The sequence below is a fragment of the Symphalangus syndactylus genome, chromosome 24 (assembly GCF_028878055.3).
Source record: "Symphalangus syndactylus isolate Jambi chromosome 24, NHGRI_mSymSyn1-v2.1_pri, whole genome shotgun sequence".
NCBI classification, from domain to species: domain Eukaryota; kingdom Metazoa; phylum Chordata; class Mammalia; order Primates; family Hylobatidae; genus Symphalangus; species Symphalangus syndactylus.
The window spans coordinates 26,567,532-26,594,904 of NC_072446.2; the positions used below are offsets into that span (position 1 = coordinate 26,567,532).

The 27,373-nt window shown below is 53.1% G+C and overlaps 2 protein-coding genes and 1 pseudogene across 7 annotated transcripts in view; 2 read left to right on the forward strand and 1 right to left on the reverse strand.

The window, feature by feature from the left end:
• MMP9 (matrix metallopeptidase 9) overlaps positions 1-4,636 on the reverse strand; it is a 43,335-nt gene extending 38,699 nt beyond the window's left edge. Inside the window, exon 1 of the mRNA XM_055266334.2 lies at positions 4,532-4,636. The gene's annotated coding sequence lies outside the window, so the exon portion shown is untranslated. The remainder of the gene's footprint in view (positions 1-4,531) is intronic.
• On the forward strand, positions 575-4,855 carry LOC129474412 (putative ferritin heavy polypeptide-like 19; annotated as a pseudogene).
• Positions 4,197-27,046, forward strand: ZNF335 (zinc finger protein 335). 6 transcript variants are annotated; one of them, XM_055266325.2, is made up of 28 exons: positions 4,197-4,495; positions 5,158-5,408; positions 6,950-7,190; positions 8,280-8,357; positions 8,615-8,923; positions 9,023-9,163; positions 10,882-11,028; positions 12,638-12,890; positions 12,978-13,155; positions 14,402-14,514; positions 15,702-15,720; positions 15,854-15,970; positions 16,059-16,135; positions 16,215-16,375; positions 17,151-17,383; positions 18,659-18,752; positions 18,907-19,001; positions 21,739-21,998; positions 22,973-23,084; positions 23,161-23,535; positions 25,099-25,241; positions 25,321-25,475; positions 25,625-25,728; positions 25,817-25,894; positions 26,128-26,211; positions 26,298-26,363; positions 26,447-26,528; positions 26,618-27,046. In XM_055266325.2, exons 2-28 carry the CDS (start codon positions 5,208-5,210, stop codon positions 26,743-26,745), a joined length of 4,044 nt encoding a protein of 1,347 aa, XP_055122300.2. In that variant the 5' UTR covers positions 4,197-4,495; positions 5,158-5,207; the 3' UTR covers positions 26,746-27,046. The 6 variants fall into 6 exon arrangements, with proteins under 6 accessions (XP_055122300.2, XP_055122301.2, XP_055122302.2 ...); XM_063634151.1 differs by lacking the exon at positions 4,197-4,495 and adding an exon at positions 6,483-6,603 and having other exon boundaries at positions 5,268-5,408; XM_063634152.1 differs by lacking the exon at positions 4,197-4,495 and adding an exon at positions 6,483-6,573 and having other exon boundaries at positions 5,268-5,408.
• Positions 27,047-27,373: the final 327 nt, after the last annotated feature.

Consider the following 27,373-nt stretch of genomic DNA (forward strand, 5'->3'; position numbering starts at 1 on the left):
GTTAAAGCGATTCTCCTGCCTCAGCCTCCCAAGTAGTTGGGATTACAGGCAATGTGCCACCATGCCTGGCTAATTTTTGTATTTTGTGGTAGACACCATGTTGGTCAGACTGGTCTTGAACTCCTGACCTCAAGTGATTCTCCCGCCTTGGCCTCCCAAAGTGTTGGGATTACAGACATGAGCTACCGCACCCGGCCTAAGTGTATGATTACTATGGAATGAGGCAGACCTGGTTCCATATACCAGCTCCATCCTCCTGGCTTCATGACCTTGGAAAAGTCTCTTCCCCTCTCTGAGCCTCAGCTGCCTCCTCTCTACAGTGGAAGATGATTTAACAACTCCTGTTTCCTTAAGATACCATGACTCCTCGGCGGAGTCACGTTTGGCAGTCCCACGGATTTGTGTCTTGCTTCAACAGTGTTTGGACGGAAGAGATCCTGGGACTTCCTCTCTTCCAGCCTGTCACCATCAATCTCCTCTCCACTTGCAACCTCAGTGACCATCTTCTTAGCCACCTTCTGCTTCTGGGTCCAGCCAACACCATTGTTTGTGGTTAGCTCCTTCTTACTAGCCTATGAGCTCCCAGATTCATCAGAATTATTCCACCGAGGTGGAGGCAGCCGTGAACCACCTGGTCAATTTGCACCTGCAGGCCTCCTCATCTGCCTCTCTGGGCTTCTACTTACACTGCGACGATGTGGCTCTGGAGGGCGTGGGTCACTTCTTCCACGAATTGGCTGAGGAAAAGCGCAAGGGTGCCTTAAAGATGCAAAACCAGTATGGCGGCTCCACTCTCTTCCAGGACATCCAGAAACTGGCCCAAATTGAATTGGGTAAGACCCTGGACACGGCTGGACGTGGTGGCTCATGCCTGTAATCCCAGCACTTTGGGAAGCCAAGGCTGGTGGATCAACTGAGGTCAGGAGTTCAAGACCAGTCTGGCCAATGTGGTGCAATCGTATCTCTACTAAAAATACAAAAAAAAATTAGCCAGGTGTGGTGGTGCACGCCTGTAGTCCCAGCTACTCAGGAGGCTGAGGTGGATCGCTTGAACCTGGCAGGCAGATGTTGCAGTGAGCTGAGATCACACCACTGCACTCCAGCCTGGGTGACAAAAATAAAAATAAATAAATAAATAAATAAACCCTGAATGCCACGGAAGCCGCTATGGCCCTGGAGAAAAATCTGAACCAGCCCCCTTTTGGATCTTCAAGCCCTGGGTTCTGCCCGCGCAGACCTCCATCTCTGTGACTTCCTGGAGAGTCACTTCTTAGATGAGGAAGTGAAACTCATGAAGATGGGCGACCACTTGACCAACCTTCCCAGGGTGGCCGGCCCCCAGGCTGGCCTGGATGAGGTTCTCTTGGAAAGGCTCACCCACCCTCAAGCACGACTGGGAACCTTAAGGGCCCCTCCCAACATATCAGGGCTTCTGCCTAAGCCTCTCCCTCCAGCCACTAGGCAGCTTTTTAATTACCCTGGAGCCTTCTTCCAAGCCTTGGACCAAATGGAAATAAAGCAAAATAAAAAAAAAAAAAAACATGACTCAGAAAGCACACACACTGCTTGGCATCTTCCCTCCTCTTTCCCTCTTGGCTCTTCTACATTTTTCTCAATGGTCCACTTTAATGTCCTCTGACCCAGAGCCCCTTCACTGCTTCCATAAGTCTCTCTAAGCTGGGTCCATGGAGTTCGAGACCAGCCTGGGCAAAATAGCTAGTCCCCATCTCTATAAACAATTTTTTAAAAGATAAAACAAATTTTAAAGAGAAAACAAAAAAATAAAGCTGAGACCAGAACTAGACTGCGCTCTCTGGAGGAACAAACCCTGGATTCACAGGCAGAATACAAGGATTTGCCTGCTTGTCGTTGTGATGGAAGGGTTCTGATATGTTGTTTCCAAGGAGCCAAGAACTTGGGCTGTTAGCTTTCCCCCTCTGGGCCTTGGGCTCCTCTTCGGTTTCATGATGAGGCTGTTTCATCTGTACCATGACATTCTGCAATCTTGTGACGCTGTGGCAAAGGCTAAGATTAGGATTGAGTCTTTTTTTTTCTTTTTAATAGACAGGGTCTCACTCTCTCACCCAAGCCAGAGTGCAGTGGCGCACTCATAGTTCACTGCAGACTGTACCTCCTAGGAGGCTTCAGTCTCAGTGGGGAAGGGAATGAGGGTACTGTGGGGCTACTTCGGAGTACCCCAACCTTGGAAGAGGTGACTTGGTCAGATTAGGATGCACCCTACTACCCTACTGGCATGGGGGGCAGATGCCTCTGTACGGCTGAGGAATGGGGTCCACACGGGAAAACTGCCTGGACATAGTAAAACCAACATGTCATCATGCCAGTGCTGACCTAGCTCTTCAGAGCTGCTCTGGGGCCTGGTCCTACTGGTTGCAAGGGACAGGGGATGAGGGTCCTAACCTATCCAGAGGCCTCCTGTTCCATTCCCTCAACCCAAAAGGGAAACCTAGGAAAGAAAACTTTACCTAAGAAAAGGACCAGATAAATCCCCTCATACACAAGTGCACACAAGTAACAGCTCAAAGCACCTTTGTCCTTTTTATTTTTATTTATTTATTTTTTTTTTGAAACGGAGTTTCTCTCTTGTCGCAATGTCACAATCTCGGCAACCTCCGCCTCTGGGGTTCAAGCGATTCTCCTGCAGCCTCTCGAGTAGCTGGGACTACAGGCACGCGCCACCACGCCCAGTGAAATTTTGTATTTTTAGTAGAGACAGAGTTTCACCATGTTGGCCAGGCTGGTCTCAAACTCCTGACCTCAAGTGATCCACGGCCTCAGCCTCCCAAAGTGCTGGCATTACAGGTGTGACCCGCCGAGCCCGGCCCCTTTCTCCTTTTTAATAGGTCTTCTCCTTAGGAGTTTTTGTTTGTTTGTTTGAGACAGAGTTTCTGCTGTTCCCCAGGCTGGAAGGCAATGGCGTGATCTCAGCTCACCGAAACCTCCGCCTCCCGGGTTCAAGCGATTGTACTGGCTCAGTCTCCTGAATAGCTGGGATTACGGCATGCGCCACCACGCCCAGCTAATTTTGTATTTTTCGTACAGTTGGGGTTTCTCCATGTTGATCAGGCTGGTCTCAAACTCCCAACCTCAGGTGATCTGCCCGACTCAGCCTCCCAAAGTACTGAGATTACAGGTGTGAGCCACCGCGCCCAGCCTGCTTAGGAGTTTTTTTGAGATTTTTTCCCCCAAAATTTGTATCTTTCAATTAAGGAAAATAGCCTATGGAACTACAGAGACTTAGGGACAAAAACCAGAGCGCCTTATTCCCTCTTCCACTGCAAACTGCTAAAAAAAGTCTTAAAACAGAAGGTGACATTTCAGGCATTCCGGAGGAAGGACATACCTTAAGGGCAGCTGACTTTTAATTAAAATTTTTTTCTTTCTCCACTTTTAAAGGGTAGGTAGTTAACTTGTATTTATTTATTTTTTGAAACAGGGTCTCGCTCTGTCGCCCAGGAAGAAGTGCAGTGGTGTGATCACGGCTCGCTGCAGCCTCAACCTCCCAGATTGAAGCGATCCTCCCACCTCAGCCTCCCGAGCAACTGCGACTATAGGTACGCGCCACCATGCCTGGCTAATTTTTTTTTTTTTTTTGTAGAGATGGGGTCTCGCTTTTTTGCCCAGGCTGGTTTGGAACTCCTGGGATCAAGCGATTCTCCCGCCTTGGCGTCCCAAAGTGTTGGAATTACAGGCGTGAGCCACAGCGCCCGGCCTCAGCTCTATTAATGTTAACAAATATGTATACAAACCTAAGGGACAAGCATTAACTTACTTCCATTTCCCCGACCCCTGCCATCCGTACTTGGCTCCTGAGTCCCTTTATTGGATGTGATTTTGGACCAGCCCTTCCCATACCCAGACCTCAGTTTCCCTATCTGTACAATAATTATACATTCCCTTCCCAACAAAACATATCAAATCTAACGGGCAGAGCTCGATTGGGTTCCAGCAGCGCGCTAAGTAATAAGTAATGAGTCAGGTAAAATGACTGACAACATAAATCCCTCTTTGACCAAGCCAAAGTCGCCCGCGGCCACACGCTCTTCCGGGTTGTTGTAGGAGGGGCGCGGCCAAGGCACCGGGAGCCACGCCCCCCACTGGGAGCCACGCCCCAAGAGAGCGGGGCTGGCATTCGCCGCGCCCAACCCTGCGGCCCAGGGAAGGGACCCAGAATGACGTCACAACCACTACCTACGTAACACTCCGCCAAGAGATAAAGTAGTCCCAAACCCATAGAGGGCCCAGTGCCAAATACTGGGCGACGTATAAAATCCCAGAGTCTGCTCAGACCCGATTATGGTTTTGAGGCCTCGGAGCCGCCTTCCGGAACACTGAAAATGTGTCTTTCCCGGGGCCAGCGGGGGAAGTAGTTCCGGCCTACAATAGGCCGATGGGTTCCTCCGCAGCGGAGGAAAGAGGATGGCGACCTCGTCGATGCCGGAGTCAGAGAGGAACGTGGCTACGAAAGCCTCGGGTGAGCTTCGGGTAGAGTCAGGCGGCCCCACCATACCTTGCCGTGGAGTGAGGTCACACTGCGGGGATACCCGGAGGCGAGGTCCCGGGCCGGCGGGGCTGTCCGAACAGGGCCCCGGGGTCCCAGGCCCTTTAGTCGCTCTCGCACTTGCCTGAGCGGAAACCTGGCGCCACCACAAGATGGCGTCGGGCCTGGAGCACAGGCAGCGCCGGGGACAGCCCCAAGTCGCCAGGCCCCGAGACCGTTGCTGTCAGCCCCCTCCGCAGGGGAACCGGGGGGGAGCGAACCACTGACCCAGGGGGCCAGCGGGCTGTACCACCGACCCTGCAACCCGGGGGGACGCGGGGGCCGACGGGCTGAACCACTGAGCCCGGAAGGGGCTCACAGAGCGGAACGCTCCACGAGAATCGTGGGGGCGAGGGAAAGGGTCAAGATTACCAGCCATTGACCACCCTCCCGAGAAGGGCCTTAGCCTGGGAAGCACAGCTTCTCCGTCAAGTTTTTCCCGAGCTCCCCTCGCAATACACCAGGAAGCCCCGCCCTGTCGGAGACTCAGTCTTCGCATCTGCAAAATGGGCGCAGGGGTGCAGATGGGTGGGCCGTGGTTGCCGGGGCTGGGGAGATGGCCCACTTGTTCCAGCCACGGTCACCTCTCTTCGCAGAGTAAAGTCCCCAGACCCTACGCGCCGCTGTCAGGCAGTCCGCCGATCCGATGGAGGAGAACGAGGTGGAGAGCAGCAGCGACGCGGCCCCTGGGCCTGGCCGGCCCGAGGAGCCCTCTGAGAGCGGCCTGGGTGTGGGCACCTCGGAAGCCGTGTCCGCCGACAGCAGCGACGCTGCGGCCGCCCCGGGGCAGGCAGAGGCCGATGACTCTGGTGTGGGGCAAAGCTCGGATCGCGGCAGCCGCTCTCAGGTATGGACCGGGCTGGACGGCGTGGGTGGAGGCAAGGACCGCGAGCAGCAGTGCCTGACAGCCAAGAGGAAACAGTCAGCAAGGCTTGTTTGTAGCTAATACTTGGTGTTTCTGGTTTACTGTGAACCAGACACCAAACCAAGCCCCTAAAATGGATTTCCTCATTTAAGCTTCATACCTTCTAAGACACATACCATTTTTTCCCACATCTTATAGAAAAGGATGCCAAGGTACAGAGTGCAGACAGAGCCAGGATTCAAATCTAGGCTGTGGTCTTAGCTACTATACCACCCACAGTCCTCACACTTTGAGAGGCAGATGTCTAGGCCAGGAGTGGGTAGCCCATCGCCTGTAATCCCAGCACTTTGGAAGGCTGAGGTGGGAGGATCACTTGAGCCCAGGAGTTGGAGCCCAGCTTGTGCAACATAGCGAGACCTCATCTCTTAAAAAAAAAAAAAAAAAAAAAAAAAAAAGGCAGGTGTCCTGGGTTAAGACTGGGTCCTGCCTCCAGTTTACTGGGAGGCCTCTTTGAGCCTCAGTATCCCGGCTAAAGTAAAGCAGAAATACTTGCTTTCAAGGGTGCTTGATTGTGAGCTCCCACCAGACATCCTGTTGCAAACATTTTGTAAACCATCTCCTCCTGGCTGTGCCGCTTCCTAGCCGTGTGATCTTGAGCAAGCTCCCCAATATCTAGCTCTGTTTCCTCGTCTGTAAAGTGGGAATGGTAAATATACCTGCCTCATGGAGTTTTTGTGAGGATGAAATGAATTAACATATGCAAAGCTAATAATTAAAACAGTGCTCAGCACATTGCAAGCACTCAATAAGTATTAGCCATTCTTATATGCAAGATAATGATCATATACAGTATATCACGTGATAGAAGTACACAGCAGTGGTCATCGCTTTGGGGTCCTGGGGTTTCATTAGTTCAGCAGAGATGGGGGCCTACCATGTGCTCAGCAAGTGCTGGGCCCTGGAGATATAGCAGGGGTAAAGACAAGTTTGATCCAGGCCCTTGTGGAGGGCACAGTCTGGCATGGAGGCTGTTAAAAGGCACAATGAACCCCACAGTGGTGTGGTGCTGGGGACACAGGCAGCTGCAGCACTGAGGATGAAGAAGTCCTGACCTGGCCTCAAAGTCAGCATTGACTTCCTAGAAGAGGTACCAGCTAAATGGTGGTGAGAAGGCTGGGTAAGATTTAGCCATAGGGTGATGCTGGGAAGAGTTTCAGGCAGAGGGAATGGTTTATGCAAAAGCCCAGTGAAAATAGCTCCCCCTGGCTGTGGCTTAGGAGTCCCTTCCCTTATTTTGGGGTATCCCCTGATGAGATCCAGGGACCCTGTGACTTTTTCCTGGGGGACTCTGTGACTGGAGGGCCTCTCTCACTGGTCCTCCGTGGGGCTGAGGGCATGAGTGACCTCAGTCACTGACCATGTCCTTGGGCCTGAGAGCTCTATCTAGCAAGTGGGAGCTGGCAGGCTTCCCTGCCCCATACCCAGCTGCTAAACTTCTTCCCTCCCTGTTTCATGCCCCTCAGGAGGAGGTATCCGAGAGCAGCTCGAGCGCAGACCCCCTGCCTAATGGCTACCTCCCTGATTCATCGTCTGTGTCCCATGGGCCAGTGGCAGGGGTAACAGGCGGTCCTCCAGCACTTGTGCACTCTAGTGCACTCCCAGACCCCAACATGCTGGTGTCCGACTGCACAGCTTCCTCCTCGGACCTGGGCTCAGCCATCGACAAGATCATCGAGTCCACCATCGGGCCCGACCTCATCCAGAGTGAGTCAGGCAGAGGAGCCCCACAGGGGTTTCCCTGCAGTGTCCTGCAGCCAGCTGTGCCCACCCTAGCTGCGTGAACTCAGGCAGATTACTTTCCCATGCGGAATGTGCAGAGTGGGAACAGTCACCCCTGTCTCATGGTGGTAAATGAGGATTTAATGAGACAACACGGTAAAGTTCTCAGCATAGCGCCTGGCATATGACAGACTCTCAATAAATAATATAAACTGTTATTGCTTACCTTGTGCCCGGGACTGTTCTAAACTTTACATACAGTAGCTCATTTAATCCTCCCAATAACCCCAAAAGGTAGAGGATGTTATGTTCACAGTCCAGATGAAAAATATGAGGCACCAAGGACATACATAACTTACCCACTGTCACCAGCAAGCAGTGTGCAGTGTCGGGCCATGAGCTCAGACAGTCTGACTCCGGAGCTGTGTCACCCAGGCTGGAGTGTAGTGGTGCAATCATAGTGCACTGTAACCTCAGATTCTTGGGCTCAAGGGATTCTCTGCCTCAGCCTCCAGGGTAGCTGGGATTACAGGTGCACACCACCTTTTTGCGGGGTTGGCCAGGCTATTCTTGAACTCATGGGTTCAAGCAGTTCTCCTGCCTCATCCTCCCAAAGTATTGGGATTACAGGCATGAGCCGTGACACATGGTGCTGTACCCACTTTTTGTTAATGATATTTATAGAGTCTATAGCACCTCAAAAAATCCTGGGATAGTCTGGGAAGCCAACCCTAAGAAAGTGGGACAGGAGCTGGTCCTTTACTTTGAGAAGTTTGGAGAGGAAGGAGGACTTTGCAGGTTTGGTGGTCAAAGCCTGGGCAGCTGATGTAGCTGTGGCATCTTGTGTAAGTGTAGGCCAGCTGCTGAGTCAGCATGTCACACTAGACCTCCAGACAGCCCTGCCAAGGGAGTCAACTGAGGCTCAGGGGCGACACAGCTGGTTTGCAGTCACACATGGGAGCCAGAATTAGTGTGGACCAGCCCTGCTTACAGGCCAAAGTGGGGCCCATGGGGGTGGGTCTGTTGCTGGGAACCCCTCCCCAGGAGGTGTGACCCTTCCCCATCTCTGCCCAGGCTGCATCACTGTGACCAGTGCCGAGGATGGTGGGGCCGAGACCACACGGTACCTGATCCTGCAGGGCCCAGATGATGGTAAGACCCCAGACGCCAGAATCAGGGAGGCCTGCAGTGGGCAGGGGGATAGGTGAGGACAGGCTCTGCCGTGGATTCCCTCTGTGGCCCTGGCAGGGTATCCACTGCTCTGGGTCTCAGTTTTCCTACTGACGAGGTGGCCTCTGGTGGGGAATTTGGTTCTGCACTCCCTGGGCCTGCCTGGGAGAGGTAGGTACAGCTCATGGCCAGTGCTGCCCTCCATTTAACCGCCCTCCAATTGCCTCACCCACCCCTAGGAGCCCCCATGACATCACCAATGTCCAGTTCCACCTTGGCCCACAGCCTAGCAGCCATTGAGGCCCTGGCAGATGGCCCCACATCCACATCCACATGCCTGGAGCCACCTGAGGAGGAGGCACAGGGTGGGCCCAGCTCCCCGGTGCAGCTGCCCCCAGCCTCCGGTGCCGAAGAACCGGACCTGCAGAGCCTGGAGGCCATGATGGAGGTGGTGGTGGTGCAGCAGTTCAAATGCAAGATGTGCCAGTACCGGAGCAGCACCAAGGCCACACTGCTGCGCCACATGCGGGAGCGCCACTTCCGTCCAGGTGCGTCAGTAGCAGCCTACCTGCTTGGACTGCATGGGTAGGAGTTGGGTGCTGGGAGCCAGACATGGCAAACTTGTCTTACCCTCCCCCCACCTCCAGTAGCAGCAGCCGCAGCAGCAGCTGGTAAAAAAGGACGTCTACGGAAGTGGAGCACCTCCACCAAGACCCAAGAGGAAGAGGGACCAGAGGAGGAGGACGATGACGACATTGTAGACGCTGGAGCCATTGATGACCTGGAGGGTAGGCCACCATGGTTTCTAGGCCTGCCATCCCTACGCCCATCTAGACATACTCACTGAGCTTTCACTTGGAGGGCCAGTAAAGAGGAATTGGCACAGACACATCCACAGGTCCCTCCAGTATAAGACATAGGAGGTCGTGCTCTGGGACCAGGACCTTTGTGTGCAGTTGTGCAGGCTGCACACTGGAAAAGAGCACAGGGGGCCCTGTTCACACTTGCCCCACAGAAATAGAATACAAGTAAAGGTGCGAGAGAAGGTCCTCGCCCTGTTGCTTAGACTGGAGTGTAGCTTCATGATCATTGCTCACTGTTACCTTGAATTCCTGAGTTCAAGCCATCTTCCCATCTCAGCCTCCCGAGTAGCTAGGGCTACAGGTGCCTGCCAGCATGCCTGGCTAATTTTTTAATTTTTGTAGAAACGGGGTCTCCAAGCCTCGACAACATGGCGAAACCCCATCTCTATGAAAAATACAAAAATTAGCCTGTTGTGGTATGTGTCTGTAGTCTCAGCTACTTGGGAGGATCACTTGAGCCCAGAAGGTCAAGGCTGTGGTGAACTGTAATTGTGCCACTGCACTCCAGCCTGGGCGACAGAGTGAGACCCTGTCTCAAAAAAAAAAAGAAATGCCGAGCGTGGTGGCTCACACCTGTAGTCCCAGCACTTTGGGAGGCTGAGTCAGGCGGATCACTTGAGGTCAGGAGTTCGAGACCAGCCTAGCCAACATGGTGAAACCCCGTCTCTACTAAAAATACAAAAAATTAGCTGGGCATGGTAGTGGGCACCTGTAATCCCAGCTACTTGGGAAGCCAAGGCAGGAGAATCGCTTGAACCTGGGAGGTAGAGGTTGCAGTGAGTTGAGAGTGTGCCACTGTACTCCAGCCTGGGTAACAGAGCAAGACTCTGTCTCGGGAAAAAAAAAAAAACAAAAACAGAAAGAAAGAAAAAGAAACAGCGTCTTGCTGAGTTGCCCAGGCTGGTCTCAAACTCCTGTCCTCAAACAATCCTCCCACCTCAGCCTTCCAAAGCACTGGGATTACAGGTGTCAGCTGCCGTGCCTGGCCCTAAAATATTTCAGTATGCAGTCATTATAACAATTAGTGGTGAGTTTTTTCTGGGCACAGTGGCTCATGCAGGTAATCTCAACACTTTGGGAGGCCAAGGCGGACGGATCACGAGGTCAGGAGATCGAGAACATCCTGGCTAACATGGTGAAACCCTGTCTCTACTAAAAATACAAAAAAAAAAAAAAATTATTGGTGAGTTTTTTAATACCAATTTTTTGAAATTCATTATTTTACACTTAATCATATCTCAGTTTGGACTAGGCATATTTCAAGGGCTCAATAGCTACATATGGCTGATGGCAGCTGTTTTGGATAGGGCAGCCGTAGAGTTTGTGGACTTCAATGTTTATTTAAACTTTTTTCTAACTGGCTGTACAGTGTCTGGAGGAAGGGGTGCCTTTTCCCTATTCACATGAAGATGCTTTATGAGCTAGTGGTAGGTGCCAGGAAGGGTAGAGAAAGAACTTCAGGGCTCAAGGCAGGAACGCCAACCAAGTCAGCCAGAGGAGACCAGGAGGGCTTTCTGGAGGAGGCATCGCTGTGGGCTTGGAGGAGGAGTGTGCAGGGATGGGGAAGTGAGCTGGGCAAGGGGTCAGGGCTGAAAGGGCAGGTCCTGCCACTCACTGTTCACCAACTTTACTGTCCCCCACAGAGGATAGCGACTATAATCCAGCTGAGGATGAGCCCCGAGGCCGGCAGCTTCGGCTCCAGCGCCCCACCCCCAGTACCCCAAGGCCTCGAAGGAGACCTGGCCGGCCCCGGAAGCTGCCCCGCCTGGAGATCTCAGACCTCCCAGATGGTGAGGCTCGGTCTTGGGAGGGGCTCGTGTGGGTGGGTCAGGAGTGGCCTCACTCCCTGCTTGTCTCTGTGGAGTTCTGGGGACTGAGTGTGCGCCCTGCAGGGCAGCTGTCTCAAACTGGGTCACCTGCAGGCCTCCTGGGAAAGGGGAAAGCCCTCAAAGACTCAAGCTCAAGAAACCCTGACTCAGGAAACTCTCTCAGCTTTATGGAAATGCCTTTCACCAGTTTGTCATAGCAAAAGAGAAATTTGGGTCTTTATCACTGAATGCATGAGATAAGTTTTAAATATTACTGAAATGAGAAGAGAGGAATAAGTCTGAGGCCTGGGACTATCAGAGGAGCCCTGGTTCAGAGCATTACTGGCTGGGGACAAGAAGGACCCAGCCGTGGTGTGAGCACCAGCTCTATCGCCTGCAGTCTGTGTGACTTGGAGCTTAAATCTCCAGTCCCTTTATTTATGCATGGAGGTTACAGCAGCATGCCTTTTAGGATTGCTTAAGGGTAAAATACACACGAAGAGTACAGTGGCAGCTGTTTATGGTTGGAGAATTGTTGTATTATTATTATTATTATTATTTTGAGACGGAGTTTCACTCTTGCCCAGGCTGGAGTGCAGTGTCATGATCTTGGCTCACTGCAACCCCCGCCTCCCAGGTTCAAGCAATTCTCGTGCCTCAGCCTCCTGAGTAGCTGGGATTACAGGCACCCACCACCACACCAGCAAATTTTTTAGTAGAGACCGGTTTCACCATGTTGGCCAGGCTGGTCTCAAACTCATGACCTCAGGTGATCCGCCCACCTCAGCCTCCCAAAGGGCTGGGATTACAGTGTGAGCCGCTGCACCTGGCCTATTGTATTCTTTAGCCTCTATTTCATAAAGGCCTTTTTACCGAGGCATATAGTATGGAAAGTTACACATATTCTGCCCAGGTCAATGAGTTTTCACAAGGTGCACACACCTGTGTAAGCAAGCACATGTATAACCCAATCAAGAAACAGAACATTACCTGCATTGTCTGTATTGTTAATTTTTCTAGTACATATTTAATATTTAAATACTGTCGATGTTTTTGAAGAGGTAACAGATTTAGATCGTCCAAACTTCAAATGGTTTGCAAGCATGGAAGTCACATCTGCCTCCTTCCCTCCCATCAGCTATCCAGCTGCCTGACCTCCCTAGGGAATGCCGGTGTTAAAGCACTGCTATTGCTTCCCAAGCCTTAGAATGTTCTGTGAAGTCACCAAAGCTGCCATTCTGGCCTCCCTTGGATAAATGGGGCAAATGAGACTCCGGGAGAGGAATGACTTTGTCTGTGGGTGCACAGCATGTTAGTGACAGAGCCGTGCCTGGAACCCAGGTCTCCTGACTGGGAGGTCCCAGCTCTCGCCATTGCTCTAATCTAGGCCAGATCCTACTGTGCTGACAGAATGTCGGCTATTGGGCGGTAGTATCCACGCTGCCCTCTAACCACAGGCTGTCTGTGTCATGCGACTCGATGCACCCATCAGTGGTCTGTGATGAGTGGGTGGGAGGATATTTTGGCTGGCCTCTGGCCCACTTGTCTACGTCTGTCCTGGTGTGCTTGTGACCTGGCATGTCCATGGCAGGTGTGGAAGGAGAGCCTCTAGTGAGTTCCCAGAGTGGACAGAGCCCTCCAGAGCCACAGGATCCCGAGGCTCCCAGCTCCTCAGGCCCAGGACACCTGGTGGCCATGGGCAAGGTGAGCAGGACCCCTGTGGAAGCTGGTGTGAGCCAGTCAGATGCAGAGAACGCAGCCCCCTCCTGCCCGGATGAGCATGACACTCCGCCCCGGCGCCGAGGTCGACCTTCCAGGCGCTTCCTAGGCAAGAAATACCGCAAGTATGTGGAGCAGAGGTGAGGGCGGGGCAGGCATGTGGTTAAACCACCAACCCCACCAGACCTTTCCCCCACACTCTCATCCTGCAGGTACTATTACAAGTCGCCCAAACCGCTTTTGAGGCCCTTCCTGTGCCGCATCTGTGGTTCTCGCTTTCTGTCCCACGAGGACCTGCGCTTCCACGTCAACTCCCATGAGGCTGGCGATCCCCAGCTCTTCAAGTGCCTGCAGTGCAGCTATCGTTCCCGCCGCTGGTCCTCGCTCAAGGTGCGCGAGCCAAAGAGGCTTGGGGCTCATGGGAGGGTGAAGAAGGCAAGCAGAGGCCAGCTGGTGCCACTGAGGGAGAATGGAGTCACAGAGCATTCTGGGTCACGCTCTCCTGCTGCTCTTCAGGACACGTGTCTGGCTCACTGGTGGATCGAAGAACGCTCAGCTCCTCAGAGCCTGTGGGAATGTAGGGAGGGGCTGGGAAGGGCTGCCACAGGCGATTTTGCAGGCGGCACAGTGCACGGCGGCAGCATATCTTCACCACCACAGATGCCGTAAAACTGTTTTCATCTGATTCCATGTGTTAGAAAGATTTCCAGCAGATGGCAGTCATGTGTCTTAAGAAAAGGGTTCCTTTTAGGCCAGGTGCAGTGGCTCACTCCTGTAATCCCAGCACTTTGGGAGGCTGAGGCAGGTGGATCACCTGAGGTCAGGAGTTTGAGACCAGCCTGGCCAACATGGAGAAACCCCGTCTCTACTAAAAATACAAAATTAGCTGGGCATGGTGGTGCATGCCTGTAATCCCAACTACTCGGGATGCTGAGGCAGGAGAATCGCTTGAACCTGGAAGGCGGAGGTTGCAGTGAGCCGAGATCGCACCACTGCACTCCAGCCTGGGCAACAAGAGCGAAACTCCGTCTCAAAAAAAAAAAAAAAAAACGGTTCCTTTTTCTCCTTAACCCAAGCTACCATGTGGCCTGCAGCAGCCCTGAGCCTTTTATGCAGTAACTGGATAATTAAATCCTTATTGCAGCCCAATGAGGTCGTAGGTGTCCATAGTCCCATTTTACTGACCCCCAGGAAACTGGCTGAGCCTGGCCAATGTGCAAGTTGGCAGCTGTGGGAGAGGGTACTTTCAGGCGCGGTGGTCAGAGCGAGCCCCTGTGCTCTGTGCACGCTGTGCTGTGGGCTGTTCTCTGGGTTCTGCAGAGAGGATGTCCTGCGACGCAGTAGGAGAGGTGGAGGCTATGGCGCCATGCTGCCTGGCTTCAGCTCCAAGCTCTAGGTTCCTCCTTTGTCAAGTTGTGAGCCAACACAGAGCCTGTCACAGAGTGGGTGCTCTTGCTGGGGACAGTCCCCAGGCCTTCCTAGGCTTTGACCCTTGCATCGTGGTGTGTTGTCCACACGCCTGTGTTCTGTGAGCTGCTCCTGCAGCAACGCTAAGGCTGTGGCCACAGGTGTGGTGGGGACGGGGATGGGAGAGGAGGCCAAGCCCCAACCCACCATCCTTTTGTCTGTCGCCCAGGAGCACATGTTCAACCACGTGGGCAGCAAGCCCTACAAGTGTGACGAGTGCAGCTACACCAGTGTCTACCGGAAGGATGTCATTCGGCACGCTGCTGTGCACAGCCGGGACCGGTCAGTGTGGGAGTGGGAGGGACCCGAGCAAGAGAGGCCAGGTTGGGCAGGGAAGTGGAGGCCTGGGATAAGTGGTTCCCACTTACCGCGCTCCTGCTCTCAGCCAGCCCCATCTGCTGCACACTACAGGCGTGAGCAGAAAGGCAGTTCACCCTAGTTCATTTGGCTTAGAACAGGACAGTACCAGGACCTTGAGGTCCCCAGCTCAGCCTCTTGCCTCTTGTGAGCTTTAGTTTCTCATCAAATGGGGACAATTGTTGAGGGGGGGATTAAAGGAAATTGTGTACCTGAAGGAATTCAGTAAATGTTCCAAGATCTTCCGGACTCCAGATCCTACTCATCTCTCACAGGGCTGAGAGTGCACCTGAGACACAGAAACACAAGTTGTTAGGCGCCTAGTGATTGCTCACAGGATTGTAATTCGATCCTGAGCTTCAGGAAGGAGTTCGCTTCATGAGAGGTGGTGTGTGAGCAGAGGTTGGAGACAGATCCCCTGGGGCAGTAGCTCCAGCTGTGTGTGTGGAAAAGCCAGCCCAAGATGCGTTAAGATTTCTTTTTTTAAAATGAAAAAAAAAAAAAAAAAAAAGGTTCTGTGGCCAAGTAAGATTAGTGTAGGTTCACCAGCTTGCAGAGCTGTTCAACACCTCTTTCCTGCAGGATTTCTTAGAGCTTTTATTGACTGATTGACAGAGTCTCACTCTGTCACCCAGTCTGGAGTGGAATGGCACAATTACAGCTCACCGCAGCCTCAACCTCCCAGGCTTAAGCGAACTTCCTGCTTCAGCCTTCCGAGTAGCTGGGACTACAGGTGCTAACCACCACACCCGGCTAACTTTTTATTGTTTACTAATATTTTTTTGTAGAGACAATGTCTTGCTATGTTGCCCAGGCTGGTCTCAAACTCCTGGCCTCAGCTGATCCTTAGAGCTTTTAACATGCAAATAACATTTTGTGATTGATAGAAAGAATGAACCATTTCACAAATATATTTGAGTGCAGAATATGTTATTTACAGCGTGCCCCTTAGCATTTTCCCCAGTGAACTCCAGCTGGGGAAGTACTGTTCTAAGAGAAGGGGGCCTTGGCAGGGAGTAGGCTCAGAGCTGAGGCTGGGTCTGTTCAGCGTGAGAGGGTCTAGAGTGGGCTTGGGGAAGCTCTGGTCTAACTCCTCGGCCTTTTCCCCCCAGGAAGAAGAGGCCAGATCCGGTGAGTCTGGGGTGCTGGCCTGGGAAGGGAGCCTGCCCGGGGGTTGTTTATGGGGGGGTGGGGACAAGAGGGGAGGTTTTATCCTCTCTCCTCCACTTCTTTCTCCATCTGGCCCCTTCTTATGCCTTCCTAGACTCCAAAGCTGAGCTCTTTCCCCTGCCCTGTGTGTGGCCGTGTGTACCCCATGCAGAAAAGACTCACGCAGCACATGAAGACGCACAGCACTGAGAAGCCCCACATGTGTGACAAGGTGGGTGGGAGCCAGGGCTGGGGCTGAGAGGAGGGCCTTCCCTGGGTAATGGAGGGATCGCCGTCTCACTGCTCTCCACCCCTCACAGTGTGGAAAGTCCTTTAAGAAGCGCTACACTTTCAAAATGCACCTGCTCACGCACATCCAGGCTGTTGCCAACCGCAGGTACATCCCCTTGGAGGCCCCTGGGGACGAGAGCAGTCGCCAGCTCATCACTGAGCTTCCTTCCCTCAAACCGCCCCAGGTTCAAGTGTGAGTTCTGCGAGTTTGTTTGTGAAGACAAGAAGGTACTGCTGAACCACCAGTTGTCCCACGTCAGTGACAAGCCCTTCAAATGCAGCTTTTGTCCCTACCGCACCTTCCGAGAGGACTTCCTGCTGTCCCATGTGGCTGTCAAGCACACAGGTCAGGCTGGACACACCCCAGCCCCACTCACCAGCCCTCAGTTCCCTGTACCCCTGATCAGAGGCTTAGCTCCCATCCTCTTCCTTCGCCCTCGGTAGCCCCAGCCACAGAACAGCCCAAGTCCTTCAAGTGTAAAGAGAATTTCCCATGGGCGTATTCACCCTAACCTGAGCCTGGGTTCCTGCTTGACCGGTTGTTCTCTGTATGGCTCTGGGCCGGTCGCTTGCCCTCTCCGAGCCTTCCATATTTATGAAATGGGGGGATCAGAAGTGCCTGCCGTATGGCTATGATGAAAGTAAGTTCCATTTGTTCCTTGAGCCCTGTGTGTGCTGGCCCTGGGGCTGGATAGGAGGCTCTTCCAGGCCCTGCCTTGGCAGATGAAGCTGCAGAAGCAATGCCATTGGCTTGGCCCACAGAAGCTGCACTGCAAACATTGTTTTTTCGGTGCCTAGCTCCCTGGTCAGCACACTAGGGGCGATTAGAGAAAAGGAGCCAGGGGTTCCCTTAGCCAGAGTCCTGTGATGACCCACAGGAGCTTGTAGTCACATGACCTTGCAAATAGGCATGCACAGGAAGGCTCTTGAGTGCAGAGGGTGGCCCTGATTCATTTCTGTCCTGGGCCACCAGAATGGACAGCGGCATGTGTTTGCCTACATACAGGAATGAATCGCTGGAAGTGAGTCAGTTGGAGAGATCCTTAGGGTCAAGAAAGGATTCCTGGAGGGGGTAGGTTAGGGATGGGCAGACTTAAGCATGCCCCAACATGTGCCTCCAGGGGCCAAGCCCTTCGCCTGTGAGTACTGCCACTTCAGCACACGGCACAAGAAGAACCTACGCCTGCACGTACGGTGCCGACACGCAAGCAGCTTCGAGGAATGGGGGAGGCGCCACCCTGAGGAGCCCCCCTCTCGCCGTCGCCCCTTCTTCTCTCTGCAGCAGATTGAGGAGCTGAAGCAGCAGCACAGTGCGGCCCCTGGACCACCTCCCAGCTCCCCAGGACCTCCTGAGGTAAGGTCGGGGCATGGGTCAAGATGACAGAGTGAGGCCGCTTCTCCCAACCCCAGCATCATTTGCACATTGAGGTGCAACAAAATAATCCCTGCCTCTTGAGACTGTGGTAAAGACTCACTGAGTCACACATATGCCAGCTCTAAGCTTAGAGTAAGGGTGGTTTTCTAGTGCTGGTAATAGAGAATGGAAATACCAGTAACTTAACTGTGATCATAGTTTTTATTCTCTCTTACACAAGAATTCCACAGGTCAGCAGTCTAGGGCTGGTGTGGTGATTATACAGTCATAAGGGAATAAGCTCTCAGTATCTTTGCCCAGTCATCTTAGGCATATGACTTTCATCTTTGTAGTTGCCTCATGGTCCAGTATAGCTGCAGGAGCACCAGCCTTCCCAGCCACATCCCAGGCAGGAAGCAGGAGGAAGGGATCGGGGAGAGGCAAAAAGGATACCTACCATCTATCCGTCATTCCTCATGAACTTCACCTGAAGATCATTGCTTAGTCATGTGGCCACACTTTACCTAGCTTCAAGGGAGGCTGAGAAATGTCTTGGAGCTGGGTACATTGCCACCCTGGTGAAAATCAGAGTTCTGTTAGCAAGAAAGAAGAGGAGGATGGACTCAGGATAGGTAGCTAGCAGTCTCTGCCATGTGAGCTGACACAGTATCCCCAGAAAGATGGACCACATGACATGCTGGTAGATCACAGGCCCTGGAATCACACAGTCATGGGTTCAAGCCCTCACCCTACTATGTATTAGGAGTGGGATTCTTGGCCAGCCACTTCACCTCTCTGAGCCTTAGTGGGTTCATCTGTAGCACTGAACTGGTATATTTTGAAAACTGGTTATAGGCTGGGCGTGGTGGCCCATGCCTGTAATCCCAGCACTTTGGGAGACCGAGGTGGGTGGATCACTTGAAGTCAGGAGTTTGAAACCAGCCGACCAACATGGAGAAACCCCGTCTCTACTAAAAATATAAAAATTAGCTGGGTGTGGTGGCGGGCACTTGTAATCCCAGCTATTCAGGAGGCTGAGACACAAGAATCACTTGAACCCAGGGGCAGAGGTTGTAGTGAGCCTAGATTGAGCCATTGTACTCCAGCCTGCATGACAGAGAGACTCCATCTCAAAAAAAAAAAAAAAAGAAAAGTGGTTATGAAGATGAAACAAGCCAACAGATGTAAAATGTCTGGCAGATCAGAGGCGCTTGGCAAATGGCACTTGAATCTGGGCCGGCCCCTCTCAGGCGTGGCCATATCTCCACCCCATAGATACCCCCAGAGGCGACACCTTTCCATTCATCTGAGGCTCCCTCACTGCTCTGTCCTGACACCCTGGGCGGTGCCACCATCATCTACCAGCAAGGTGAGCTCTGTGGGAGGATAGGAGCTCATGGAGGGTAGGAGCTCTGAGTGGGGCAGGGGCAGGTCGTGCTGGTGGGGGCTGGAAGATGGGGAGGGGGTGGTATTGGGTGCCAGTTTTCTAGCACTTTGTCAGGCTTAGGTCCCACCCCACTCAGGAGCTGAGGAGTCGACAGCGATGGCCACGCAGACAGCCTTGGATCTTCTGCTGAACATGAGTGCTCAGCGGGAACTGGGGGGCACAGCCCTGCAGGTGAGCTGCCTAGGAACCTGCTCCCCTTCCCAGCTATCGCAGGTACCCAGCCCTGCACTGGACACTGGGACTAAAGGACAACAGTGTATCAGAGCTTTTGCCCTCGGGAGCTCCCAGGTAGTGGAGGAGACACCACTCAGAAGTCCGGTGAGCAAACACAGAGAGGAACAGGCTTTGCCACGGAGGCCGCAGGGTATCCTGTCCATTCTCCAGAATCACTGGTGACCTCTGCCAGGTGGAGCAGTACACACTGCCCCTGTGGCATCTGGGGCCCTGTTCTTGTTTTGTCTTCCTCCCACCTCTGCAGCCACCATGTGCCTGTGTGTACCCCCACAGGGGTCTGAACTAGCTTTTCCATCCACAAGAGCGCCCTCATTCCGGGACACCTACAGCCTGCAGACCCCAGGGCTTCCTCTAGATCAGACCACTCTCTCGAGTTCCAGGGGTCTTGGTTCATGTACCTCCCCGAAGTTCAATACCTTTGCCCCTCCCTGCCCTCCCCCTTCACATCTGGCCTGGTCTCCAAGGCAGAGGGAAGTTTATTAGGCCTTCCTGTTTCCCAGCCTCATGAGAAGATGGAGAGTGTGTTTTTAAGATGATGAATTCCAGAAATCATAATAGTTTAGTTCATGGCAGTTAGGGGTGTATAGAAGTTTTACATTTTTAGATAGGAAAACTTATCAGTCTTTTATAGTTTTCCCTTTGGTATCATCCCTAGAAAGACTTCTCCCAACTTGTATCCCAAGGTTATATAAACATTCATTTATATTTTTTTCTTAGGGTTTTATTTTTTACACTTAAATCTTACTCCACCTGGAATTTATTTCTGGTGTATACAGAAAGGGATCGATTTTTTTTTTCCAGAAGTCATCCGATGTGGTATCTTCCCCTGTGGTTTAAAGTGTCCTCCTTCTCATATACTAGATTCCCAAATATGTAGGAGTCTGTTTCTAGACTTGAGTTCTGTTCTATTGATTTGTCTCCTGTTCCCATGCCAGTCTCATGTGGCAGAGTTTCACCTATTTAGGGATAGGGTTTCACCATATTGGCCAGGCTAGTTTAGAACTCCTGACCTCAAGTGATCCACCTGCCTGGGCCTCCCAAAGTGCCAGGATTACAGGCGTGAGCCACCGTGCCTAGCCAACATTTTTGTAGTTTTATTAAAGAGCCTCCTACAAGAAGAATTAGTGGGTCAGAAGGTATGGTGCAAAGCCTTGTAAAAAGATATGCCAGGATACATGGCCACCAGTAGGGTATATTTTCCTGCATTCATGCCAATACACTTGAGTATTATCAGTCTTTATCAATCTTTTTTTTTTTTTTGAGACAGAGTCTCGCTGTGTTGCCCAGGCTGGAGTGCAGTGGCGCGATCTCGGCTCACTGCAACCTCCACCTCCCAGGTTCATGCCATTCTCCTGCCGCAGCCTCCCAAGTAGCTGGGACTACAGACAGCCACCACCACGACTGGCTTCTTTATTTATTTATTTATTTATTTATTTTTAGTAGGGATGGGGTTTCACCGTGTTAGGCAGGATGGTCTCGATTTCCTGACCTCATGATCTGCCCACCTCGGCCTTCCACGGTGCTGGAATTACAGGCGTGAGCCACCACGCCCGGCCTCAGTCGTTATAAATCTTTACCAATCTCACACTTGTAATCCCAGCACTTTGGGAGGCTGAGTCAGGAGAATTGCTTGAGTCCTAGGAATTTGAGACCAGCCTGGACAACATGGTGAAACCCTATCTCTTAAAAAAAAAAAAAAAAAATTAGCCGGGTGTGGCAGTGCATGCCTGTAGTACCAGCTACTTGAGAGGCTGAGGTGGATCGCTTGAGCCCAGGAGGTTGAGGCTGCAGTGAGCTGTAATCATACCACTGCACTCCAGCCTGAGAATACCCAGTCTCAAAAAAAAAAAAAAAGTAATTGTGTGACTGTAAATGAGGTTGAACTTCTCTCTGTATGTTCAGAGACCATTTTATTCCTTTTCTAAAGTACCTGTTTGTGTCCTGTATCTGTTTTTCTATTGTTAGCTTTTAGTTATTGCTTTGCAGGAGCTCCATATATGAGGGAAGTCCACTTTTTATGACTTGTTAAATATCCCCCAACACCAATTTCTTTGTTCTTTGGCTTCATTTTATGGTTTTGTTCTAGGTTTTATCTTTCTCTGTCATGATTAGAAAAATCTCCCCGCCCCAATTCTAAAATACTTACCTACATTTTATTTTAGTATATTTAGAGTTTTATTTATTACATTTTAATCTTTAAACCATTTGAAGCCAACTGTGGAATAAGATGTACGCTGGAGCTTGTTTTCTAAGTGATTTGTCAGTTGTCCCCAGTATTTCTTGACTGCAGCACTGTTGGCATGTTGAGGCAGATACTATTGTGTGGTGGGGCGGTCCTGTGCATTATCGGGTGTTCAGCAGCATCCCTGGCCTCTCCCCACTACATGCCAGTACCATCCCCCTCCTGCTGTGGTAAGAAATGTCTCCAGACATTGCCAAATGTTTGTGGGGGGGCACAACTGCTCTGCCCTATTCCTGTTGGTCTATTTCCAGTTGCTGAGTGGGATTTGGAAAGCCAAGAGTATATTTTAGAAAGAACTTGGGTTATTCAAATGAGTGGGCAGCACTGGTCTGACTAGAGTGTGTGGGTGCATCTGGGACACTGAGATGGGAGAGGCGTCTTGCATACCCGCTCCTCTGCCACAGATGCCTCCCATCCTCCCATCCTTTGCAGGTGGCCGTGGTGAAGTCGGAGGACATGGAAGCAGGGTTAGCATCCTCTGGTGGGCAGCCCTCCCCTGAAGGTGCCACTCCACAGGTGGTCACCCTCCACGTGGCAGAGCCGGGGGGCAGTGCAGCAGCCGAGAGCCAGCTAGGCCCTCCTGACCTACCGCAGATCACCCTGGCACCTGGCCCATTTGGTGGGACTGGCTACAGTGTCATCACAGCACCCCCTATGGAGGAGGGGATATCAGCTCCTGGCACACCTTACAGGTGAGACCTGCTGCCTTCAAGGCCCCTTTCAGCTTTTTGTAGGTGTGGTGGGTCAGTCCGATTTGGGCCCCACCCAAGCCTAGTTGGCAGGAGGCAAAAATCCCAATACACATGAAGTGATTGGTGGTGGAGTCTACCCTTCTCAGGAGGTCAAGAGCTACCATTTTTTAGCCACTTAGATATTCCAAGCACTTGGCACTCATGATGGGACCTAAGCCATTCCCACGAGACCCAGATTTCCCTTGTTTTACAAATGAGGAAATGGGCCAGGGAGGTTAAGTGACCAGCCTGAAACCACACACGCAGTAGGTGAGATTTGAACCCTGGTCCCTTTGGTTCCCATGCCCAAGTGCTCTTCTTGGGTGATCCCAGTGTTCTCCAGTTCTGACATTCCGAGCAAGCTCAGGCCTCTTTACCAGCATTGAGGCCTGGCATCTGCAGTTGGCTTCCCTACAGTGAATGAGCTTGGGCAGGCATGTTTATGTTCACCAAACTCTTAGGCCATCTGAGGAAGCCCTGAATCCAAGTGCCAAATTGTTCAGCTGGGCTGGGAGTCAGGATCCCTGGGCCCATGCCCTTGGCCAGCACCTGGGCGGCCAGTCTCAGCATTTGCTCTCTGCTCTTAGGCAGCAGGTCCTTGTTAGCCCTGCCTCCTCCACTAGCTCCTGGTGGTGGATTCACTGTTTGCTACTGGTTGGGTTGGACCCCTCTGCCTCCCTGCATGCCCCCCACCTCGCCATGTTTACCGAGGACAGGGATTACCAGTTTTTGAGAAGGACCTATGCTTGAGTTGTAATCATTTATAAGAGATAGTAGAGGGTCATTTGGTAACGGCAGAGCCACAGTTGAACCCTGGGCCCTTCTGACTTGAGTTTATCTGTGGTGACAGTCACTCCTCAGTTGATGCCTGTTGCTTGGGGAAGGGGGCTCCTGTGGCCCTCCATCTTCTCCTAGAACCTTCTCCGTGCCCACAGCGAGGAGCCCCCAGGAGAGGCAGCCCAGGCTGTGGTCGTGAGTGACACTCTAAAAGAAGCTGGCACCCACTACATCATGGCTACTGATGGTACCCAGTTGCACCACATTGAGGTGAGGCTTGGGGATGCCAACCACTCCCCCACCTCCCTCCCCTTCTCAGCACCTCACGCTCCCCGTCTCTCCACAGCTCACTGCAGATGGCTCCATCTCCTTCCCAAGTCCAGATGCTCTGGCCTCTGGTGCCAAATGGCCCCTGCTGCAGTGTGGGGGGCTGCCCAGAGACGGCCCTGAGCCCCCATCTCCAGCCAAGACCCACCGTGTAGGGGACTCCCAGAGCTCTGCCTCCCCACCTCCTGCAACCAGCAAAGCCCTGGGCCTGGCAGTGCCCCCGTCACCACCATCTGCAGCCACTGCTGCCTCAAAGAAGTTTTCCTGCAAGATCTGTGCCGAGGCCTTCCCTGGCCGAGCTGAGATGGAGAGTCACAAGCGGGCCCATGCTGGGCCTGGTGCCTTCAAGTGCCCTGACTGCCCCTTCAGTGCCCGCCAGTGGCCCGAGGTCCGGGTAGGTGCTGGCCGCTCCTGTGTCTCTGCTGTCATTCATTGGACCACTCATTTGTATAACAAACCTTTAATGAGTGCCCTTTCAAGCCAGATCCTCTGCTCCCCTCTGAGTGGATGAGATGGGTCAGAGATGACTCCGCAAGGTCCCAGCTCTCAGGGAGTTGGTCTGGTGGGGAGGCAAACCAGACATAATGTGACTAATGCCAGACACAGTGTCCCGAGTGTGAACCAAGGGTGCAGGGCAGAGAGCATGTCATTTGAACTTGAGTGTGCTGGGGAAAATGCCACAGAAGGGATGGCCAAGCTAGCAAGCTGGACCTCCAGGAGCAAAGGCACAGAGGTGTGTGACAGAGGCACGGCTAGGGAGACTCGAACGTCTAGAACAGGGGTGCCCAATCCCTGAGCCATAGACCGGTAGCCATCCATGGCTTGTTAGGAACCAGGCCACACAGCAGGTGAGTGGCAGGTGGGCAAGCATTACTGCCTGAGCTCCACTTCCTGTCACAGCAGCTGCATTAGTCTCATAGGAGCACAGCCCCATTGTGAACTGTGCATGAGTGATCTAGGTCACACACTCCTTATAAGAATCTAACTAGTATCTGATGATCTGAGGTGCAACAACTTCATCCCAAAACTATCACCCTGCACACGCCGTGAAAAAGTTACCTCCCATGAAACCAGTCCCTGGTGCCAAAAAGGTTGGGGACCACTGGTCTAGAATACTGAGGGCACAGAGGTTCGAGGCGGTTGGGGAGCCACCATGGAGAAGGTGAGTGGGCCAGTTCTGGGGCAGGTTCACAGCCCAACCTGGGGCCTCCCTGTTTGCCTGAGGATTTCGTTTTCAGATCCAGTCATGCACTGCATCCTCTCCAGAAGTCGGAGAGGGAAGCAGGGCCTAGGGCCCCACCCTACACATGCAGAGGCAAAGGCCCTATCAGGCCTCAGCCCTAGAAAATCAGGGCCCAGGCTGGGTGCGGTGTCTCACACCTGTAATCCCAGCACTTTGGGAGGCCGAGGCGGGCGGATCACCTCAGGTCGGGAGTTTGAGACCAGCCTGACCAACGTGGAGAAAACCCATCTCAACTAAAAATACAAAATTAGCCAGGTGTGGTGGTACGTGCCAGTAATCCCTGCGACTTGGGAGGCTGAGGTAGGAGAATCGCTTGAACCCGGGAGACAGAGGTTGCAGTGAGCCGAGATCATGCCATTGCACTCCAGCCTCTAGGCAACAAGAGCAGAACTCTGTCTCAAAAAAAAAAAAAATCAGGGCCTGATGGGACCTGCACAGGTCCCCTCATCCAACACCTGTGTTACACATGGGTAAAGTGAGATTTTCCAATTGACCTAATAATGATAGAATCTATGGCCTTTCACTCTTAGGACACAGCAGCACCAGAGGTGGATCCGGCTTGGCCTTTCTACCCAGCTTCTTGTTAGTGCACAGGATTTTGGTTTTCCCAGGTCCACTTTGCCTGGTTCCCTGACCAGCTGTTGGCAGGGACCTGGGGATTTGTTGCCATCTGTCCTGACCCAGCCAATGCCCCCAACTCTGCCCTCTCTGCAGGCGCACATGGCACAGCACTCAAGCCTGCGGCCCCACCAGTGTAGCCAGTGCAGCTTTGCCTCAAAGAACAAGAAGGACCTGCGTCGGCACATGCTGACTCACACCAAGGAGAAGCCTTTTGCATGCCACCTCTGTGGGCAGCGGTAAGGCCAGATACTGGTGGGTGGGGACTGCTGGGCATGTATGGTGGAGCTAACCTGAGCCACCTTTCATCCCCCTCAGTTTCAACCGTAACGGGCACCTCAAGTTCCACATCCAGCGGCTGCACAGTCCTGATGGGAGGAAGTCAGGAACCCCTACAGCCCGGGCCCCTACCCAGACCCCAACCCAGACCATCATCCTGAACAGTGATGACGAAACACTGGCCACCCTGCACAGTGAGCTGCCCCTGGGGCCTCAGGGTGGGCATCAGGCTAGATCCAGAGACTTGGGCCACCGCCCCAAAAGGCACCTCTGGGCACGGTAGAGGCTGGGGCATTGCAGGTTTTCCTGGACCCCAGGTGAGCATCCTCTCCTCTCTGCCCAGCTGCACTCCAGTCCAGTCACGGGGTCCTGGGCCCAGAGCGGCTACAGCAGGCACTGGGCCAGGAACACATCATCGTTGCCCAGGAACAGACAGTGACCAATCAGGTAAGAGTCAGGACTGGGGGCCCTCTGGCCAGTGACAGGCAGGGGTTGGGGTAGAGAAATGAGGCTAGAGCTGGCTTGGTCCTGGCAGGAGGAAGCCACCTACATCCAAGAGATCACCACGGCAGATGGCCAGACCGTACAGCACCTGGTGACCTCTGACAACCAGGTGAGCTGCTAGCTACTGTTGATCCCCTCAGCTGTGACCTCCTACCCTCCCAACCAAAGACCCACCTCGGGGAGGAATGATACTTTCCAAACCACCCCTCCTGGGGTCCATGCTTGCCAACAACTGCATTGTTGCCGATGGCTGTCCCTAGTTTTTCACTCTGCCTTCTTAGCTAAGTTCCTGGTGAGTGGGGCCTCAGCACCTACCTCCTCATCATGCCCGCCCCCCAACAGGTGCAGTATATCATCTCCCAGGATGGTGTCCAGCACCTGCTCCCCCAGGAGTATGTTGTGGTCCCTGAGGGCCATCACATCCAGGTAGGCCAGACCTGGGATGAGGGTGGGGTGTGGTGAAGGGCTGCATGACCTCTTCCTAGGATCACAGCTTGGCTTCCTCTCTGCAGGTACAGGAGGGCCAGATCACACACATCCAGTATGAACAAGGAGCCCCATTCCTTCAGGAGTCCCAGGTAAGGGCCCTGGGGGGACACGGAGACCTGGGGCACAGGCAGGGTTTCTCCAGGCCAGCATTTTATCAGCTTCTCCCCTCCAGATCCAGTATGTGCCTGTGTCCCCAGGCCAGCAGCTTGTCACACAGGCTCAACTTGAGGCTGCAGCACACTCAGCTGTCACAGGTATGGAGCTGGATCCTGAGGAGCACGGGGCTGGGTTTGGACCCAGCTCCTGAGCCTCCAGCTCACCATACTTTCCCCTCCCCTGGCAGCAGTGGCTGATGCTGCCATGGCCCAAGCCCAGGGCCTGTTTGGCACAGAGGAGGCAGTGCCTGAACACATTCAACAGCTGCAACACCAGGGCATCGAGTACGACGTCATCACCCTGGCCGATGACTGAGCTCCAAGGGCCCAACACAGATCATGGATTCGAGGCCAGCCCTCCTGGGGGTAGGGGGGCCACCAGGACTCACCTCCCTCTTCATTTAGGATCTCCAGATACTGGATAGCCAGCATACTCTCATTCCTAGGGAGCCAGACCTGTGCTGTTGGGGTTAGGGGCAGCCATGGGCCCCAGCCAGGACGTGCTGGGTGCCCCAGCCTGCAGGCAGGCTTTGGGAGAGAAATTTATTTTTGTTTGGGTGGACCCACTGGCCTGTCAGTCTCAATAAAGGGACTGGAGTCCAGTCCTGAACAGCTTACTTTGTCTGCTTGCTGCTGCAGCCTGAACCAGGCCAGGTCTTATGAGGTGGAGGCTGTCTGGCTCCACAGTGTGACCTGCCCTGCCCTGCCCTGCCTCTGTTAAGTCTGGTGATCCACCAGCAGGGCAGACCCTTGCTGCAGAGGCCTGGCAATGAGAGAGGTGGCTGGTTCAGAGATGGCTGAACCAGCGAGAGCCCCAGCAAGCACCTTCAGACCTGCTTCCTCCGTGGGCCCCAGGGAGCATGCGCTCTGTGCCTACAGATCCCGAGGCTGCTCTCCTGAGCCTTGACTGTGAGGCACACCCAGCTCTTCGCTCACTGTGGGGA